At 38.0% G+C, this 20,274-nt stretch overlaps 1 protein-coding gene and 1 long non-coding RNA gene across 4 annotated transcripts; one reads left to right on the top strand and one right to left on the bottom strand.

The window, feature by feature from the left end:
- Positions 1-1,097: 1,097 nt before the first annotated feature.
- LOC144292642 (olfactory receptor 8K3-like) lies at positions 1,098-8,183 on the bottom strand. Of its 3 annotated transcripts, none has more exons than XM_077863297.1 (2): positions 7,251-8,183; positions 1,098-1,123 (listed from the first exon to the last, which is right to left on the bottom strand). In XM_077863297.1, exons 1-2 carry the CDS (start codon positions 8,173-8,175, stop codon positions 1,098-1,100), a joined length of 951 nt encoding a protein of 316 aa, XP_077719423.1. In that variant the 5' UTR covers positions 8,176-8,183. The 3 variants fall into 3 exon arrangements, with proteins under 3 accessions (XP_077719423.1, XP_077719424.1, XP_077719422.1); XM_077863298.1 differs by having other exon boundaries at positions 1,098-1,135; positions 7,263-8,183; XM_077863296.1 differs by having other exon boundaries at positions 1,098-1,166; positions 7,279-8,183.
- On the top strand, positions 7,702-15,131 carry LOC144292646 (uncharacterized). The gene is made up of 2 exons (XR_013360011.1): positions 7,702-8,109; positions 14,955-15,131. It is a non-coding gene; the product is annotated as an uncharacterized LOC144292646 (long non-coding RNA).
- The last annotated feature ends 5,143 nt before the right edge of the window (positions 15,132-20,274 follow it).

The following is a 20,274-nucleotide window of genomic DNA, read 5'->3' as shown; positions in this document are numbered from 1 at the left end:
TACCTCATGTAGTTAATAGTTATATATGACCTTTTTGGTTTTTCCAAATCTATTGATTTTTATTGTGATAAGAAACATATCATGAGATCAATACCCTTGACCAATATTTAAGTATATAATACAGTAATGATGATTATAGCACAATATTTTATAACAAATCTCTACAACTCAATCATCTTGCAGAAGTGAAGCTTCCTACCAATTGAATACAATTGACTTTAATGGACACATTAGCCAGCTTTGTTTTGTTTTGTTTTTTTAGAAAGAAGGGTAAGAGAGAGATGGAAAGAAATATTTATTCCCCCCCCCATGATTATTTATTTATTTATTTATTTATTTATTTATTTACTCATGAGAGACACAGAGAGAGGCAACATAGGCAGAGGGAGAAGCAGGATCCTGCAGCGAGCACAAAACAGGACTCAATCCCAGAACCCCGGGATCACAACCTGAGCCAAGGCAGACACTCAAACACTGAGCTACCCAGGTGTCCCACAGTCCCACATTAGCCACATTAGCCATTTGATTGACTTTCACCATGGAATGCCTTTTTCTTGTAAATTTGAATCTCCTTTTTACCCTTTCATCCTTCTATTAATCCTGGTCTGATCCCATCTCATTATCTGTTTTGGCACATTTAAATCTTATCTACACTGTGCCATTCATATGCAGGTTTTTACTGGTTGCCTATTTATGAATTTACCTCAATAAATGACATAATTTTGCAGGTATTTAAATTAATGTATATTATATGCCAAATGTCTCTTTCTGCAAGTTGACTTAGAAATAGGACAGGTACAGATGCCTGGGAGGCTCAGTGGTTGAGCATCTGCCTTTGGCTCAGCGCATGGTCCCAGGGTCCTGACATTGAATCTCACATTGGGCTCCCTACAGGGAACCAGCTTCTCCCTCTGCCTATGTCTCTGCCTCTCTCTGTGTCTGTCATGAATAAATAAATAAAATCTTTAAAAAAAAAAAAGTAGGACAGATGTAGAAGTCAATCTCTAAATATTTACTGAATTCATCTAGTTTTGCTTTTCCTTTGAAGGAATACATAACAAAGTTTAATGCTGATAGGAACCACATGTTATGATCAATTAAGAGAAGATATTGCATAATTTCTCCCACATCCTTTGTCCTGAATATTTGACATTTTGTTCTTCAAGCTATGGATCAAGGGATTCAGTGTGGGTATTAGAAGGGTCAAAATAGGGACACCACTTTCAATATCAAAGGAATGACTGGACTTGGGTTGCACATACATAAATATCAAAGTCCCATAGGACACTGTGGCCACTCTCAGGTGAGACCCATAGGTGGGAAAAGCCTTGTGTCTACCCTCTGGTGAGTTCAACCTATGATGGCTAGCAGGATCACCAGGTAAGACACAGAACTATGAGAAGGAGAAAAAATCCAATTAAAAACTGAGAAAATAAAAAAATCATCAATTCAATGTTAGGCATATTTGAGCAGAGCAAAGATAACAAGGGGAGACTGTCATAGTCTAAATGACTGATGATATTGTGGCCACAGAAGCATATGTATTTCTTTTGTCTGCCTTTGTCAGGTGATGTGTTGTTATAGGTAGTTCTAGATTGCTCATTCTCATGTCTGTGGACAGATCCATTTTATGAATACATCACAAATTAGTTATTCATTGTGCTCTGATAAAATGTTAGAATTGGTCTCAATTTGTAGTTTTATGACTAGGGATATAAATATTCCATTTCATCTGATTTTGGTGAGCATGAAGCTTACTTTTTCACATCGTTGGGCTATAAAAAATTAAATTTGGATTTTTGTAATGTATTCATGAAAGAGAATTATTTAGACATTATAAAAAATATTGCCCTGATACACAGACACATTTCCTGAAAATGGTAGTTAAAAACAGCTACTCCCACAGCCTTCATATCCACACTACTATTTAATCGAGATCAGTTTAATCTTGGATGTATTTCTATTTGGGTATATCCTTCATACTGAAATTTTTGAGTAGTAAGATATACATATCATCATTAATAAATACTACCTGATGAGTTTGCAGTGTTTATATTGATGTGCACTCCTATTAGAAGTGCAAATACTTATGGTTGCTTAATATCCTTGTCTACATTCAGTATTTTCCATCATTTTCTTTCTTGCCTGTGAAAATGTGCATGGCATCATTGTGGTTTTAGTTTGTATTATTCTAATGTGGAATGCAGTTGAAAGCCTTATATTTCTTTAATGGCAATTTAGATATTTTCTTTGAAATATGATTGTTAATAATATCATTTGTCACCTTTGTATTGTATTTCATATAAATTCTTTATGGATTTGTAAGAGGTACATTTATGTTTGGAATATGAGTCCCTTCTCAGCTCTTTGTCTGATTCTGTAGGTATGATAAAAGTATCCTCTTCCACTATGAGAGTTTATTTTTATCATAATTAATTTTTTAAGATTTTATTTATTTATTCATGAGAGACAGAGAGAGAGGCTGAGGCATAGGCAGAAGGAGAAGCAGGTTTCAAGTGGGGAGCCCGATGTGGGACTCGATCCCAGGGCCCTTAGGGTCACAAGCTGAGCCAAAGGGAGATTTTCAACCACTGAGCCACCCAGGTACCCTTCACATTATTAATTTTAGCCAACAGAATTTCTTAAGATAGTTCAATTGATCATTTTAAATCTTAGATAGCTATTGGTTTTTGTATTCTGTTTAAAATGATGTACATGTTTAATATCACAAATATGTCCCACTATGTTTCCTTTTAAACGCTGTTTGCATTTCACAGTTAGATCTTTAATCCAAGTAGAAGTGAGTCTGCATAGGGTCTGGTTACAAGTCCAGATTCTTTTCCTCTCTCCCCCAAATGAATATACAAATTACCTAATAGCATCTATTGAAAAAGATCATTCTTTCTCATTTAGAAAACAGTGATGAATCTATCATAAGTTAGGTCACAATCTATGCATGGATCTGTTTCTAATGTCACTCTTGTATTCCATTGATCAATTAGTCTGATTTCTGGAAAAGACTTTCTTTCTTTCTTTTATTGGAGTATAGTTGACACACAATGTCACATTCATTTCAGAAATCCAACACAGTTAATGAACATGTATATACATTCTATTGTACTCACTGCAAGGGTGGCTACCACCTGTCACCATGCCGTGCTATTACAATACTATTGACTGTATTTCCTATGCTGTACCTTATGCCCCATAACTTACTCATTCCATAACTGGAAGTTTGTGTCTTCCCCTCCCCCTTCCCATTTATCTCATACCCATTTATCCCTGCCCTCTGGCAAGTATCAGTTTGTTGTTGGTATTTATGGGTCTGTTTCTGCTTTTTGTTGGTTTATTTGTTTTGTTTTTAGATTTCTTAAGTGAATTCAAAATGTATTTCTATTTGTCTGATTTGTTTCTCTCAGTATAATACCCTCTATGTCCATCCGTGTCATCACAAATGGCAAGATCTCATCCTTTCTTTTTAAAAAACTTTTGTATATTCTTTTATTGGAGTTCGATTTGCCAACATATACTATAGCACCCAGTGCTTATCCTATCAAGTGCCCCCCTTAGTGCCTGTCACCCAGTCACCCCATCCCCCTGCTCAACTCCTCTTTCACTATCCCTTGTTCATTTCCCAGAGTTAGGAGTCTCTCATGTTTTGCCACCCTCTCTGATTTTTCCCACTCAATTTCAGTCCTTTCTGCTGATCCATTTCACTATTTTTTTTATATTCCCTGTATGAGTGAAACACAAAAGCATAAGATACCTATGAATAAACCTAACCAAAGAGATAAAGGATCTATCCCCTAAACACTACAGAACACTTATGAAAGGAATTGAGGAAGACACAAAGAAATGGAAAAATATTCCATGCTCATGGATTGGGAGAATTAATATTGTGAAAATGTCAATGTTACCCAGGACAATTTACACGTTCAATGCAATCCCTATCAAAATACCACGGACTTTCTTCAGAGAGTTGGAACAAATCATATTAAGATTTGTGTGGAGTCAGAAAAGACCCCAAATAGCCAGGGAAATATTAAAAAGAAAACCATAGCTGAGGGCATCACAGTGCCAGATTTCAAGTTGTACTACAAAGCTTTGATCATCAAGACAGTGTGGCACTGGCACAAAAACAGACACATAGATCAATGGAACAGAATAAAGAATCCAGAAATGGGCCCTCAACTCTATGGTCAACTAATATTCCACAAAGCAGGAAAGACTATGCACTGGAAAAAGTCTCTTCAATAAATGCTGCCATGTGGACAGCCACATGCAGAAGAATGAAACTAGACCATTCTCTTACACTATACACAAAGATAAACTCAAAATGGATGAAAGATCTAAATGTGAGACAAGATTCCTTCAAAATCCTAGAGGAGAGCAAGGCAACACCCTTTATGAACTTGGCCACAGCAACTTCTTGCAAGATACATCTATGAAGGCAAGGGAAACAAAAGCAAAAATGAATTATAGGGACTTCATCAAGATAAAAAGTTTCTGCACAGCAAAATAGTCAACAAAACTTAAAGACAACCTACAGAATGGGAGAAGATATTTGCAAATGACCTATCAGATAAAGGGCTAGTATCCAAGGTCTATAAAGAACTTCTTAAACTCAACAGCAAAGAAACAAACAATCCAATCATGCAACGGGCAAAAGACATGAACAGAAATTTCACCAAAGAAGACCTACGCATGGCCAACAATCCCATGAGAAAATGCTCTGAATCACAGGCCATCAGAGAAATACAAATCAAAGCCACAATGAGATACCACCTCACACCAGTGAGAATGGGGAAAATTAACAAAACAGGAAACAACAAATGTTGGAGAGGATGTGGAGACAGGGGAACCCTCTCGCACTGTTGGTGGGAATGTGAACTGGTACCACCACTCTGGAAAACTGTGTGGAGGTTCCTCAAAGAGTTAAAAATAGAACTGCCTTATGACCCAGCAATTGCACTGCCGGGGATTTACCACAAAGATACAGATGCAGTGAAAGACCGAGACACCTGCACTCCAATATTTATAGCAGCAATGTCCACAGTAGTGAAACTGTGGAAGTAGCCTCAGTTTCCATTGAAAGATGAATGGATAAAGAAGATGTGTAGATAGATGATAGATAGATAGATAGATAGATAGATAGATAGATAGATAGATAGAAGAATATATATATATAATAGAATATATTATATATAATATATATATATAATAGAATATTACTCAGTCATTAGATCTCTTCCTTTTATACAACCGAATAGTATCCCATTCTATACATATTCCACATATTCTTTTTTTAAAGATTTTATTTATTTATTCATAAGAAACACAGAGAGGAGAGAGAGAGAGAGAGGCAGAGACACAGGCAGAGGGAGAAGCAGGCTCCATGCAGGGAACCTGACTTGGGCCTCCATCCAGTGTCTCCAGGATCACACCGTGGGCTGAAGGCGGAGCTAAACCACTGAGCTACCTGGGCTGCCCTCCACATCTTATTTACGCAATCATCTATCAAAGGCTATTTGGGTTCCTTCTGTATCATGGATACTGTAAATAATATTGCAATGGACATAAGAATGTACATATCCTTTCAAATTAGCATCTTTATGTTCTTTGGCTAAATACACAGAATGAAATTACTCGATCATATGGTATTTCTATTTTTAAATTTTAGAGGAACATCTATATTACTCCTTAGGGACTATGACAACTAGGAAAATGTTTTCTTAATTACTAAACCTTTGATACAGGTAATGAGGGCAGCAGGGGTGGCTCAGCAGTTTAGCGCCACCTTCAGCCCAGGGCATGATCCTGGAGACCCTGGATGGAGTCCCCACATTGGGTTCCCTGCATGGAGCCTGCTTCTCCTTCTGCCTGTGTCTCTCTCTCTCTCTGTGTGTCTCTCATGAATAAATAAATAAAAATCTTTAAGAAAAAGAAAAGAAATAGGTAAAGAAATCTGGTAGTGGAACTCCTGCCACTTTATTTTCTTTCTTCTAGACTATCTTTATATTTTAGGCATTTTGCCTTTCTGAGTAAATTTTAGAGTCAGCTCCATCATTCTAAAAGAAAGAAGAAAAGACAAAGAAGGAATGAAGAAATGAAGGAAGAATTAAAAAATTAAAATAGTTCAAAAAATAATTTTAAAACCTAATCTAGTTTTACAAAAGACATTCATAACTTTTTTGGGAATACCTCTATGTTCTTTCTTCTTCTAAGATAGTCTAGATCCTTTGCATTTACACATGATTTTTAAAATCAACCTGAGTATCCAAAATACTGTTGGATTTTGAATGTCACTGTATTAAATGCATTGAATAATTTAGGGGAAACTAACCACATGACATTTATTCATCCAAACAATGTTATGGTATATGTAACATTATGTCTTCCTTAATAATTCAAGGTTTTGTAGTTTCCAGCAGGAAAATAATGCCAATCTTTCACTAAAATTTTTCTAAGGTATTATACAGTTTTATTTCAATTAAATTTTTAGTTTAAAATTATATTTTTATTTTTTTTTTGCTAAGTTGTAGTAAAAAAAACAAAAACATAAAAACCTCAGATGTGACCTTATATGCACCAATCTAGCAAAACTCAGGTATTATTTCTAATGTTTCAGAAATAAGCAATTTTGAATTGTTGCTGTACACATTTATGCTACCTAAAATAATCACATTTTTATTTCTGCTTTCCTAAGCATACACAGGTTCACATATCAACACGTAACAGACTGAGATGCAACCCACCACAATGGGATAAAGTTAAAGTGTTGGTACTTAAGGCAGACATTGTTGATTATTCATTGATGTGCATATTCCTTACACAAAGAACATTAAGTTCCATCTTCTCTGTGCCATATGCCAGTATGGTGGGCATATTTATTTCATATCTAATAAAAGACATAAAACAACTATGAAAAAGAGATTATCACGGTGTTATGTATTTAAAAGAAAACAAACAAAGCAAACCAAAACTTGCCTTCAGTTGCAAAATAAGTACTTGGTACTGTGGAAACAGTGGTCTGGACTTGTCTTAGCACTTAAACCAAAGCTGGCATGAGAAGAATGATCACTACTGGAATACCTATGAGTTGAAAACAGGAAAAGCATTTCTAGCTTTCCACGACTTCTACACATTACTCCTTTCTAAGGCCAATGACATGTCCTAAACAGAAGTCTGTACCTATTTTATTACAGGTAGTGCCTATATTGAACTCTACATAGGTGGTTTATGCAGGTTTTTCCATATTCTATGCAGGGCATCTTTTACCTCTTTGTTCCTTAGGCTGTAGATCATGGGATTCAGCATAGGGATTATCAAAGTGTAAAATATAGAGGCAATTTTATCAGTATCAAAGGAATGACTGGATTTGGGCTGCACGTACATGAAGAAGAGAGTGACATACAATACAACAACCACCGTCAGGTGGGATCCACAGGTGGAGAAGGCCTTGTGCCTGCCCTCTGTGGAGTTCATCCTCAGGATGGCCATAAGGATGAGGATGTAGGACACAAGCACTATGAGAAGGGAGGAAATCAAATTAAATGCTGAAAAGATCAGTATTATCAACTCAATGTCACGTGTGCTTGAACACAGCAAAGTTAACAAAGGAAGATTGTCACAGTAAAAATGTCTAATGACATTATGTCCACAGAAGGATGCCATAAAAATCTTGATGGTGATTATCAGAGAGAGACAGGAACTGTAGACATAAGGGATTGCTACTAGCACCCAGCACGCCCTTTGTGACATAACAATGGTGTAGAGTAGAGGGTTACAGATGGCCACATAGCGGTCATAGGCCATTGCTGACAGAATGAACAGCTCACTGATGATGAACAAGATGAAGAAAGCCAGCTGGGTAGCGCACCAGTTATAGGGGATGGTATTTTGATCAGCTACAAAATTTACTAACATTTTGGGTGCCACAGCTGATGAGTAGCCAAGATCAATGAAAGCCAGGTGTCTGAGGAAGAAGTACATGGGTGTTTGGAGCCTGGAGTCCACCTTGGTGAGGATGATCATGCCCAGGTTGCCCACCACTGAAACTGTGTAGATGATGAGGAAAAGCCCAAAGAAGAGAGCCTGCAGCTCAGGATGGTCGGTGATTCCCATTAGGATGAATTCTGTTAACACTGTTAGATTTTGTCTGTTCATCCAGGTCATTAAGCGAAATTGCTGTGGGAACAACCGTCACAAGAGTCATTGGGTATCAGGAGACAACATCTGTGGATCAGATTGGTCCAATTTTTTAGATGGGTTGATTTAAATAAGACTCACCTCCATCACTGAACCTGGCACCAAAAATAAGAGGTGTTGGCAGCGGCGGTGCCTGTGGAGATGCCCGGAGACTGCAAGATTTCCCAGAATTACCTCTTTCAGCTTGCTAAAGAAGAAGTAGGAGAGAGAGCTTAGTTTTAAGGTTGTTCAGTGGACTGATATAGGCAAGTTGGCAAAGAGTACGGTCCCTAAGTCACCTGTCCCCACCAACTTACCTAGATAACTTTCAAATCATCCTGAAAACCTACAAATTCAGCCTGAGATTTAAAGAGACAACAGCTGAAATGCTACAGTGAGGAGAGTTTGTGCTTCTATCAAGGTAGGAAGATGGACAAAAAAATAAAGAAATAAAAAGGCATCCAAGGGGGAGGGGCCCTGCGAGGAGCTAAGGAGCTAAGGCAGAGCGGCAAGTGTCCCCTGGACAGAAAAGCCCAGGCCCGGAGAAGCAGGAGCTTCACCAATCTTCCCAGATGGAAAGGCGCTAGCAGGGACCTCGGGCAGGATCCCAGGAGGGGCGGGGATGCCCTCCGGCTCCCAGGGGCACTAACAGAGGACCTGTGTCCAGGGGAGAGAGTCCCACACACCTCGGCCGAGCTCCCTAAAGAGCTGCAGCACGCCCGGCAGGGGGCCCGGGAGCAGCTCAGAGGCAGCTCCGCAGGGAGGGGGCTGCGACCCTGGAGCCCAGGCCACCGGGGGACACAGCCCTGGATCCGGCACTTCCCCGGGACAGGCAGAGGCCAGGAGGACACAGGGCAGCAAGGACACTCCTGCGGCAGGGTGCCCTGAGCTGTGCAGGTCAGCGCCTCCCACCCCTGGAGCATCTAGGACCCTGTGGACTGGGAGCTGCAGTAGTTACTGTGGGAGCTGACTCCAGGGCTGGAGAGCTAGCCACCACCACTGTTTTTGTTCCTCCTGGTGTCACCTTGTACCTGGGACTGAGCAGGGGCCCCACAGGATAGACAGCTCCCACTGAGCCATGCACCTGGTAGGGGGCTGGGCAGCTCCCCCAGGTGTACACATCTCAGAATCAGCACAGCACTCCCCTCCCCCAGAAGACCAGCTGGAACAACAAGGGAAGAGAAAGTTCTTAACCAAGCAGCGCTGGAAAGTTCCAGGGGAAGTCGAGGGATTTATAGTATATAGAATCAGAGGATACTCTCCTTTGTTTTTTGTTTTCTGTTTGTTTCCCCCTCCCTATTTTTTCTCTCATTTTCTCCTTTTTCCAGTACAACTTGTTTTTGGCCACTCTGCGCTGAGCAAAATGACTAGAAGGAAAAACTCACCACAAAAGAAAGAATCAGAAACAGGACTCTCTGCCACAGAGTTACAAAATTTGGATTACAATTCAATGTCAGAAAGCCAATTCAGAAGCACAATTATAAAGCTACTGGTGGCTCTAAAAAAAAGCATAAAGGATTCAGGAGACTTCATGACTGCAGAATTTAGATCTAATCAGAAATTAGATCTAATCTAACTTTAAAATCAATTAAATGAGATGCAATCCAAACTGGAGGTCTTAACAATGAGGGTTAACGAGGTAGAAGAACAAGTGAGTGACATAGAAGACAAGTTTATGGCAAGGAAGGAAGCTGAGGAAAAAAGAGAAAAACATTAAAAGATCATGAGAATAGGTTAAGGGAAATAAATGACAGCCTCAGAAGGAAAAATCTACATTTAATTGGGATTCCAGAGGGTGCCGAAAGAGACAGAGGATCAGAAAGTGTATTTGAACAAATCATACCTGAGAACTTCCCTACCTTGGGAAGGGAAACAGGCATTCATATCCAGGAGATAGAGAGATCCCCCCCTAAAATCAATAAAAACTGCTCAACACCTCGACATTTAATAGTGAAACTTACAGATTCCAAAGATGAAGAGAAGATCTTTAAAGCAGCAAGAGATCCCTAACCTTTATGGGGAGAAGTATTAGGTTAACAGCAGACCTCTCCACAGAGACCTGGCAGGCCAGAAAGGGCTGGCAGGATATATTCAGGGTCCTAAATGAGAAGAACCTGCAGCCAAGAATACTTTATCCAGCAAGGCTTTCATTCAGAATAGAAGGAGTGATAAAGAGCTTCCAAGATAGACAGAAACTGAAAGAATATGTGACCACCAAACCAGCTCTGCAAGAAATATTACGGGGGACTCTGTAAAAGAAAGAGGAAGACCAAGAAAACAATCCACGAAAACAGGGACTGAATAGGTATCAGGATGACACTAAATTTATATCTTTCAATAATAACTCTGAATGTGAATGGGCTTAATGACCCCATCAAAAGGCACAGGGTTTCAGACTAGATAAAAAAGCAAAACCCATCTATTTTCAGTCTACAAGAGACTCATTTTAGATAGAAGGACACGTATAGCCTGAAAATAAAAGGTTGGAGAACCATTTACCATTCAAATAATCCTCAAAAGAAAGCAGGGGTAGCCATTCTTATATCAGATAAATTAAAGTTTATCCCAAAGACTGTAGTAAGAGATGAAGAGGGACACTATATCATACTTAAAGGATTTATCCAACAAGAGGACCTAACAATCTTCAATATTTATGCCCCAAATGTGGGAGCTACCAAGTATATCGATCAATTAATAAACAAAGTTAAGACATACTTAGATAATAATACACTTATACTTGATGATTTCAATGTAGTGCTTTCTACAATCTACAGATATTCTAAGCACAACATCTCCAAAGAAACAAGAGTTTTAAATGATACACTGGACCAGATGGATTTCACCGGTATTTACAGAACTTTACATCCAAATGCAACTGAATACACATTCTTCTCAAGTGCACGTGGAACTTTCTTCAGAATAGACCACATACTGGGTCACAAATCAGGTCTTAAATGATACCAAAAGATTGGGATTGTACCCTGCATATTTTCAAACCATCATGCTTTGAAACTAAAACTAAATCACAAGAAGAAGTTTGGAAGGATTTCAAACACATAGAGGATCATCCTGCTAAAAGATGAAAGTGTCAACCAGGAAACTAGAGAAGAATTTAAAAGATTCATGGAAACTAGTGAGAATGAAGATACAACCATTCAAAATCTTTGGGATGCAGCAAAAGCAGTCCTTAGGGTGGGGGATATATCACAATACAAGCATCCATCCAAAAACTAGAAAGAATTCAAATACAAAAGCTAACGTTGCTCCTAAAGGAGCTAGAGAAGGAACAACAAATGAAACCTTCACCCAGCAGAAAAAGAGAGTTAATAAAGATTCGAGCAGAACTCAATGAAATAGAGACCAGAAGAACTGTGGAACAGATCAACAAAACGAGGAGTTGGTTCTTTGAAAGAATTCATAAAATAGATAAACTATTAGCCAGCCTTATTAAAAATAATAGAGAAAAGACTCAAATTAATAAAATCATGAATGAGAAAGAAGAGATCACCACCAATACCAAGGAAATATAAACAATTTTAAAGACTTATTGTGAGCAGCTATATGCCAATAAACTAGGAAATCTAGAAGTAATGGACGCATTTCTAGAAAACCACAAACTACCAAAACTGAAACAAGAAGAAATAGAAAACCTGACCAGGCCAATAACCAGGGAGGAAATTGAAGCAGTCATCAAAAACCGCCCAAGACACAAAAGTTCAGGGCCAGATGGCTTCCCAGGGGTATTCTATCAAATGTTTAAAGAAGAATCCATACCTATTCTACTAAAGCTGTTCTGAAAGAAAGAGATGGAGTACCTCTAAACTCATTCTATGAGGCCAGCATCACGTCAATTCCAAAACCAGACAAAGACCCCAAAAAGGAGAATTATAGATCAATATCCCAGATGAACACAGATGCAAACATTCTCAATAAGATACTAGCCAATAGGATCCAATAGTACATTAAGAAGATTATTCACCACGACCAAGTGGGATTTATCACCGGGATGCAAGGCTGGTTCAACACTCATAAAGCAATCAATGTGATTCATCATATTAGCAAGAGATAAAACAAGAACCATATGATCCTCTCAATAGATGCAGAGAAAGCATTTGACAAAATACAGCATCCATTCCTGATCAAAACTCTTCAGAGTGTAGGGATAGAGGGAACATTCCTCAGCATCTTAAAAGCCATCTACGACAAGCCCACAGCAAATATCATTCTCAATGGGGAAACACTCGGAGCCTTTCCCCTAAGATCAGGAACACGACAGGGATCTCCACTCTCACCACTGCTATTCAACATAGGATTAGAAGTCCTAGCTTCAGCAATCAGACAACAAAAAGAAATAAAAGGCATTTAAATTGACAAAGAAGAAGTCAAACTATCCCTCCTCGCAGATGACATGATACTGTACATAGAAAACCCAAAAGACTCCACCCCAAGATTGCTAGAACTCATACAGCAATTTGGCAGTGTGGCAGGATACAAAATCAATGCCCAGAAATCAGTGGTAGTTCTATACACTAATAATGAGACTGAAGAAAGAGAAATTAAGGAGTCAATCCCATTTACAATTGCACCCAAAAGCATAAGATAACTAGGAATAAACCTAATCAAAGAGGTAAAGGATCTATACCCTAAAAACTATAGAACACTCCCGAAAGAAGTTGAGGAAGACACAAAGAGATGGAAAAATATTCCATGCTCATGGATTGGCAGAATTAATATTGTGAAAATGTCAATGTTACCCAGGGCAATTTACGCGTTTATTGCAATCCCTATAAAAATACCATGGACTTTCTTCAGAGAGTTGGAACAAATCATCTTAATATTTATGTGGAATCAGAAAAGACCCCGAATAGCCAAGGGAATATTAAAAAAGAAAACCATAGCTGAGGGCATCACAATGCCAGATTTCAGGTTGTACTACAAAGCTGTGGTCATCAAGACAGTGTGGTACTGGCACAAAAACAGACACATAGATCAATGGAACAGAATAAAGAATCCAGAAGTGGACCCTCAACTTTATGGTCAACTAATATTCAACAAAGGATAAAAGACTATCCATTGGAAGAAAGACAGTCTCTTCAATAAATGGTGCTGGGAAAATTGGACAGCCACGTGCAGAAGAATGAAACTAGACCACTCTCTTTCACCATACACAAAGATAAACTCAAAATGGATGAACGATCTAAATGTGAGACAAGATTCCATCAGAATACTAGAGAACACAGGCAACACCCTTTTTGAACTTGGCCACAGCAACTTCTTGCAAGATACATCCATGAAGGCAAGGGAAACAAGAGCAAAAATGAACTATTGGGACTTCATCAAGATAAGAAGCTTCTGCACAGCAAAGGATACAGTCAACAAAACTCAAAGACAACCAAAGAATGGGAGAAGACATTTGCAAATGATGTATCAGATAAAGGGCTAGTTTCCAAGATCTATAAAGAACTTATTAAACTCAACAGCAAAGAAACATACAATCCAATCATGAAATGGGCAAAAGACATGAACAGAAATTTCACCAATGAAGACATAGACATGGCCAAAAAGCACATGAGAAAATGCTCCACATCACTTGCCATCAGGGAAATACAAATCAAAGCCACAATGAGATACCACCTCACACCAGTGAAAATGGGGAAATGTAACAAGACAGGAAACAATAAATGTTGTTTGGATGTGGAGAATGGAGAACCCTCTTGCACTATTGGTGGGAATGTGAACTGGTGCAACCACTCTGGAAAACTGTGTGGAGGTTCCTCAAACAGTTAAAAATAGACCTGCCCTATGACCCAGCAATTGCACTGCTGGGGATTTACCCCAAAGATACAGATGCAGTGAAATGCCGGGATACCTGCACCCCAATATTTTATAGCAGCAATGTCCACAATAGCCAAACTTTGGAAGGAGCCTCGGTGTCTATCGAAAAATGAATGAATAGAGAAGATGTGGTCTATGTATACAATGGAATATTACTCAGTCATTAGAAATGACAAATATCCACCATTTACTTCGACGTGGATGGACCTGGAGGGTATTATGCTGAGTGAAATAACTCATTTGGAAAAGGACAAACATTATATGGTCTCATTCATTTGGGAATATAAAGCATAGTGAAAGGGAAAAAAGGGAAAGGAGATAAAATGAGAAAATGTCAGTGAGGATGACAAACATGAGAGACACCTAACTCTAGGAAATAAACAAGGGGTAGCAGAAGGTGAGGTGGGCAGGAGGTTGGAGGGCTTGGTGATGGGCACTGAGGAGGGCACTTGGCGGGATGAGCACTGGGTGTTATTCTATATGTTGGCAAATTGAACTCCAATAAAAAAAAAAAAACCTAAAAGAAAAAAACTAAAAAAAATAAGAGATGCTATAGCCTAAGACATACAGTAGTCAGTTTATTTTTTGTGCCGTTTGCTCGCTATCATTACCAAGTCAATATCATCTGTTTATGGTCTGTCAACAGGTATCATTAGACACATCTGGTCTTAAGTGGTAATCCTGATATCTTTTTAGTTATGCTTTTACTTAACTTACCTATAATTGGTTAACACATCATAACTAGGAAAGTATTCTAATATAAGTAAAAGCCTTTGCTTCTCGTCCTTGAAATTTTATCCCAACCTTTGTCCCAAAGAAAACCATGATTAACTCATTCAGTAGACTTTGGTTTACTTTTCTCATTATAGCTCTGCATATTTAAGACTATTCTCTTCCAACCATTCATATCATTTTTAAAACTGTATTTTCAGGACGCCTGGGTGGCTTAGCGGTTGAGCATCTGTCTTTGGCTCGGCGTGATATCGGGGTTCTGGGATTGAGTCCCACATCAGGCTCCCTGTGAGGAGTCTGCTTCTCCCTCTGCCTTTGTCTCTGCCTCTCTGTTAATCTCTCATAAATAAGTAAATAAAATCTTTAAAAAAATAAAACTGTATTCTCATTCTTTTATACTTTTATGGGTTTTAAAGAGTGTTTATAATTTTTTGTAATAATAGACAATAATTTAGCACTTTTACAGAAGTGCCAACTAGTGCATTCTAATGCACATAGATATCTTTGATATCTTTTATTTTCCATAGAGTAGTGCATGTGGAAACTCAGCACTTGGGTGTTGACTCTTTCAGTGTGTGATTTGTATTTGTTGATGTATCACCTAAAATCATCCAGCAGGCTGATATAAATGTACTTATCCTACCAAGAAAAATATCACGCCAACACTGGGTGTGCTATCTCAAATTCAATACAGGCTGGCAAATCACATTGCCTGAAGCAGATGAATGAAAGACATAGTAGTGGGAAGTGAGGGGAAAGGCATATAGCATGATTCAGTAGAAGTATTTACTTTGTATTTGTTTAAATGACTGGATCAGGACAAATGATTACTTGATCCAGATAAAGCCAACAGGGCATGGCTTTGGGAGAAGTGGAATTCACTTATATATTTTAATTTTAATCCTATTCTTACACCTTTATTTCATCCTCTTTCAACTATAGGTGAAATGTTTCATGAAAACTCATTTTATTTAAGGATTGCACTTTATCTACCTCTTCTTTTCCAAGTCTGTTTTCCTTCAGATTGCTTTCAAAAGTAGGTACTTCCAAAGTTTTATGGGAAAAAAAAATCATCTGATTTCATTACAAAGTCTTCTAGAGTATAAAAAAATGAGAACTACATTGTGACTCATTCTAGGAGGCCCTAAATCCTGATTTAAACATACACATACTTGTATATGCAAATTATAATATTTTGTTACTTATATATGTTAAAGCTCACTACATATTCAGGCCTATAATTTCACTTATGCAGCTGTAAAACTGCAAACAATATTAATATATCATTGATATATGTATAAAAATGTCTAAGAGTGATAAAACACTTGTTCAAGCTGGGTTGATCCTATGTTTGGCTGGACCGTTTTCTTCTGGAAAACCTGGAATTAGAATTTACCACATCATCAGAAAGAATTAGGGGATAAATGAGCATCTGAATAGATGAGTTAATGCCAGTTAGAATGGACAAAAGCCACTAAAATTAAGAATAAAAGTGAAATCCCATATTGATGGAATATTTTATAGAAACAAAACGTACTCCTAAAAAGAGAAAAATTCAAACCCCTTGGGGATGCATTATAGAAGTCCTAAATAAATTAACAGAAACTCAATGTTCCTGGATTGTACAAACTGATGTGACAAAATGTTACTTGTGCTGAAATTGGTCTATTTGTTCAATGACCTTACAATCAAAAATCACTAAGGATATTTATAGGTTTTGATATTGATTTCAAATGCATTTTGAAAATGCACACTGTTAAGAAGAAGCAAGACACTTTTGAAGGGACTTGTTTTACCAGATAATAAAACTTTTGCTGGATTTCTTGAGATGATATGGTAGACATCAATGAAAAAGAATGGGAACCTCGGGAAAAGACCCATGCATGCAAAGAATTGAAACTGTTGGCGACCACGAACTAGCTGGAGTAACTGAACCAAACCAGCCCCAGACTTGCATCCCTCATTCACTCAAAAGGCTCGGGAGCCTAAAGGGTGAATAGTTGGTTGACGCTTGAGAAAGGGCTTGAGCAATGGTTCTCGGGGCTCGCTTGTACGTGATCGCCCACATAGCACAATAGATACAACTTATTCTGACCTGGTCATAAATGTAAATAAGGTCTGTCTGTTCTTGCTGGTCTGTTTACCATACCTAATATTCCTTTGAAGTATGCACACCTGGAGCAATAAGCTTATCTTTTACCAAGGTCTTCTGGCACCTGTGAATCTGTCTTGCATGCTGAGAAAGGGGAACTTTGGAGGGTTTCACAAACCTGCTAAAAAATAAACACCTTCTTGGCTTTGTTTTGCTCATGCTATAAAATGTTGTAAAACCTTGAATAAAGCTGGCACTGCTTGGACATCATCCACTGTGTCCCTCCTGTCCCCATCTCTTTACTTTTCTTTTATTTTCCTCATACCCTTATCCTCAGGACCCTGATCGTGTTGCCACAGCGCGCGCAACATGTAATATATGAGAAAAGGGGCATATCAGGACAGGCATGAAAAAATGGTCTCCATTGGATCTGGGGAAGGTGATTATCCTACAAAGGATGATGAACTTGGATGTTCTGTTCATCCACACAAAAATCAACTGTAGACTTGTCAGGACATAATGTTATAAGAAACTGTTCGACATTCATAACCTTAAAACTAAAAGCTATGGATGCCCTTAAAAAAGGAAATTTTCAAAAAATAGAATAGCAATTTAACATTATTTTGGCAGATGAAACTACTTCACAAAATTTACTCTGCCCAAAAACCTATTCAAATTAACAAAATATTCATGGCAAAGCAATTTGAAACATTCATTAGCAGCGAATGAAAAGAATGAAAAACTCTAATGCTTTAAGCTACAAAAATTATACCCCAAAGGACTATTCCATAGCAGTTTGTAGAGTTGGCAAATCTCTTCATCTCAACATGCATTTTATTGTGATTTTTACAAATGCCTGCAGTTCCCCTGAAACTCACTTGAGTGAATATTTATGTGGTACTCCTTCCCCCAGTCCTACTCAAGCACTGTCTGGAAAAAGCAAGGAAATTGAGCATCAAACCTGACTCTTCTCAGATGGAAGCAGGAACTCGGAACTGTTCCAGGGCCTGGGGTTAGACAGGGAGCCCAAGGGTGCGAATACCTAACCTCAATCAATATTCTATAACTTTTTGTAAATAGCCTCAGCAGAGATTAATGGGTCCAACTGAGAACACTGCAATCCCATTAAAAGGAGAGAGGGGTCCAGAGGGGAGGGAAGGACAGATGAGGATCCTAAGCTGAGGTTGCCAAAGTGCTTACTCCTCCTTCCTGATGTTTATTGTCTAGAATCTCAATTTATTTTTTATTTTTTATTTTTTTAGAATCTCAATTTAAATGTAGAAATAATCAGAAATAGAAATAAGGTCCCTTACCACCTTCAGAGAACATACCAACAGTGGCAAACATATATCCTTACCCCAGGAAATCTAGTTAGGAAAAGAGATGAGTAATATATATGATGTACTAGTTGGCATTGGTGACAATACTCATATGTGTCCTTTAAATAGAACAAGGAGGGAAGCATAGGTGGCTCAGCGATTTAGTGCTGACTTCAGCCCAAGGCATGATCCTGGAGACCTGGGATCGAGTCCCATGTCAGGCTCCCTGCATGGAGCCTGCTTCTCCCTCTGACTCTGTCTCTGCCTCTCTCTCTCTCTCTCTCTCTCTGTGTGTGTGTGTGTGTCTCTCATGAATGAATAAATAAAATCTTAAAAAAATTGAACAAGGAATCAAGAATCATCACTGCAGGTAATTCAGCAATAATAATCGGTGGCAGCTACTCACCTTAAGTGGTGACTGGCTTCCTATTTTCTTGTGTGATACCAGCCTGACTACAGTGGGAAGAATTTATGAGCATCTCCTTTATTTGAGACACTCCTCTGGGAACTTGAAAGCAATTCTTGGTTATTCCCAAAGCATCTGAGAGCAGGAAATGATGTCACTCATCTTTGCTAATTATTCCGTGAGTTTTATTTCCCTATTGAGGTAATTATATATATATATATATATTATATATATATATAATTTTATGTATATATAATTTTATATATATTATATATAATAAATATATAACTTTGCTTCTTATTTGCTATTTTTGTTGTCTTCACTGAAATATCTACTTTTAAATAGATAATTTCTCAGATACATGCTTTATTCATCTAGAAATTACATAGACTTTCAGCATTTTCCACAAAAGTTTCTTCCATGTGTTATATCTGAGGATTAACAGAACTATTTAAACATGTCCTATAGTGTGTTAGAAGGTTCAGAAGGAATACAAATTATGAATATGTGTGTAACTCCTATTTTTTTCTTTTTCTAATCTAAGGGCTAAAATTGAGTTAATGATACTGTAATTCCACACCCGAGGTGCATACTGAAACTAATTTCCCTTGTCCGCTTCTATTTCTCTTCCCCATGAGTACCTCTTTTACAAAAGCTGATATATGTCTTTAAAATGGAATATAGCTTTATAAAGTAAAATAACGTATGTTTTAAAGTGCACAATATGTTATATATAACTCATTCAGATATCTAACGGTTTTCACTCAACTATATGTTTTTGAATTATATTCATTTTATTACGTTAATACAACTGAATTATATTCATTTTATGCATGCCAATATTTTGCTGACTCTGAATAAAATTACTACACTCTCATTCTACCCCCCATTTACTATAGGTTTGCTCCAATTCTAATAGGCATTTAGAGAGATACCGACCTTTGGATTCTCCATATATTATCACAATTAAGAACTTTGAGTGTGGTTCTTGCTAACCCATGAATGGACATGTCTACAATGTATCTTGCATTCCCGACTGGGGAAAAATAAGTACAGTTAATTGATTTAAATAAATTAGTTCTAAATAAAGATTTCTTTCATTAATGTGTATTCCACCCTCAGTATCCTAGTGTTTTCAGACCCTGGACATCCAACTTATGAATATGCACCACTTGTACAAATGGTAAAAGTTGCAACAAATAATTACATGAAATTTAGCTTGACAGAGCTAAATGGTTTCACTTGTTTTAATACATTATTTTTTCAAGGAATCCAAATATTGTTCTTGACTGGAAGTAGAAAAATGCACTAAGTATAATCCCTGTCATCAAAGAAGTTCAAGGATTATAATGGAGACATATACTATTGATTTTTATATAACTTTAGTATTTGAATGTCTATCACAGCGATAGTGCTGATGGAGTTGTTGTTAGAGTGACAACATTCGCACACAGCTTGTAGCTGAATCTGGGAGGGGAGGCCACCAAATCCTACTTTTCCTCCTGGGCACCTGGAAAGCTGACTTCTCATCCTCCTGGCAGGTGTGCAGAATTGGCTGAGCTGCAGCCTGACTCTCCTGTGGTGGCACAGCCCCTCCCTGTGTGCAGCCATCCTTCACCCCTGCGTGCTGGTCCTGGGGGCCTGCTACACTGCCTTTCTATTTCAGAGCCTGTAATTCCCTGTGGTTGAAGCATGAAATACAC

The sequence above is a fragment of the Canis aureus genome, chromosome 21 (genome assembly GCF_053574225.1).
Source record: "Canis aureus isolate CA01 chromosome 21, VMU_Caureus_v.1.0, whole genome shotgun sequence".
NCBI classification, from domain to species: Eukaryota; Metazoa; Chordata; class Mammalia; order Carnivora; family Canidae; genus Canis; species Canis aureus.
The sequence above is the reverse complement of the archived record's forward strand: the minus strand, read 5'-3'. Positions and strand labels throughout refer to the sequence as shown.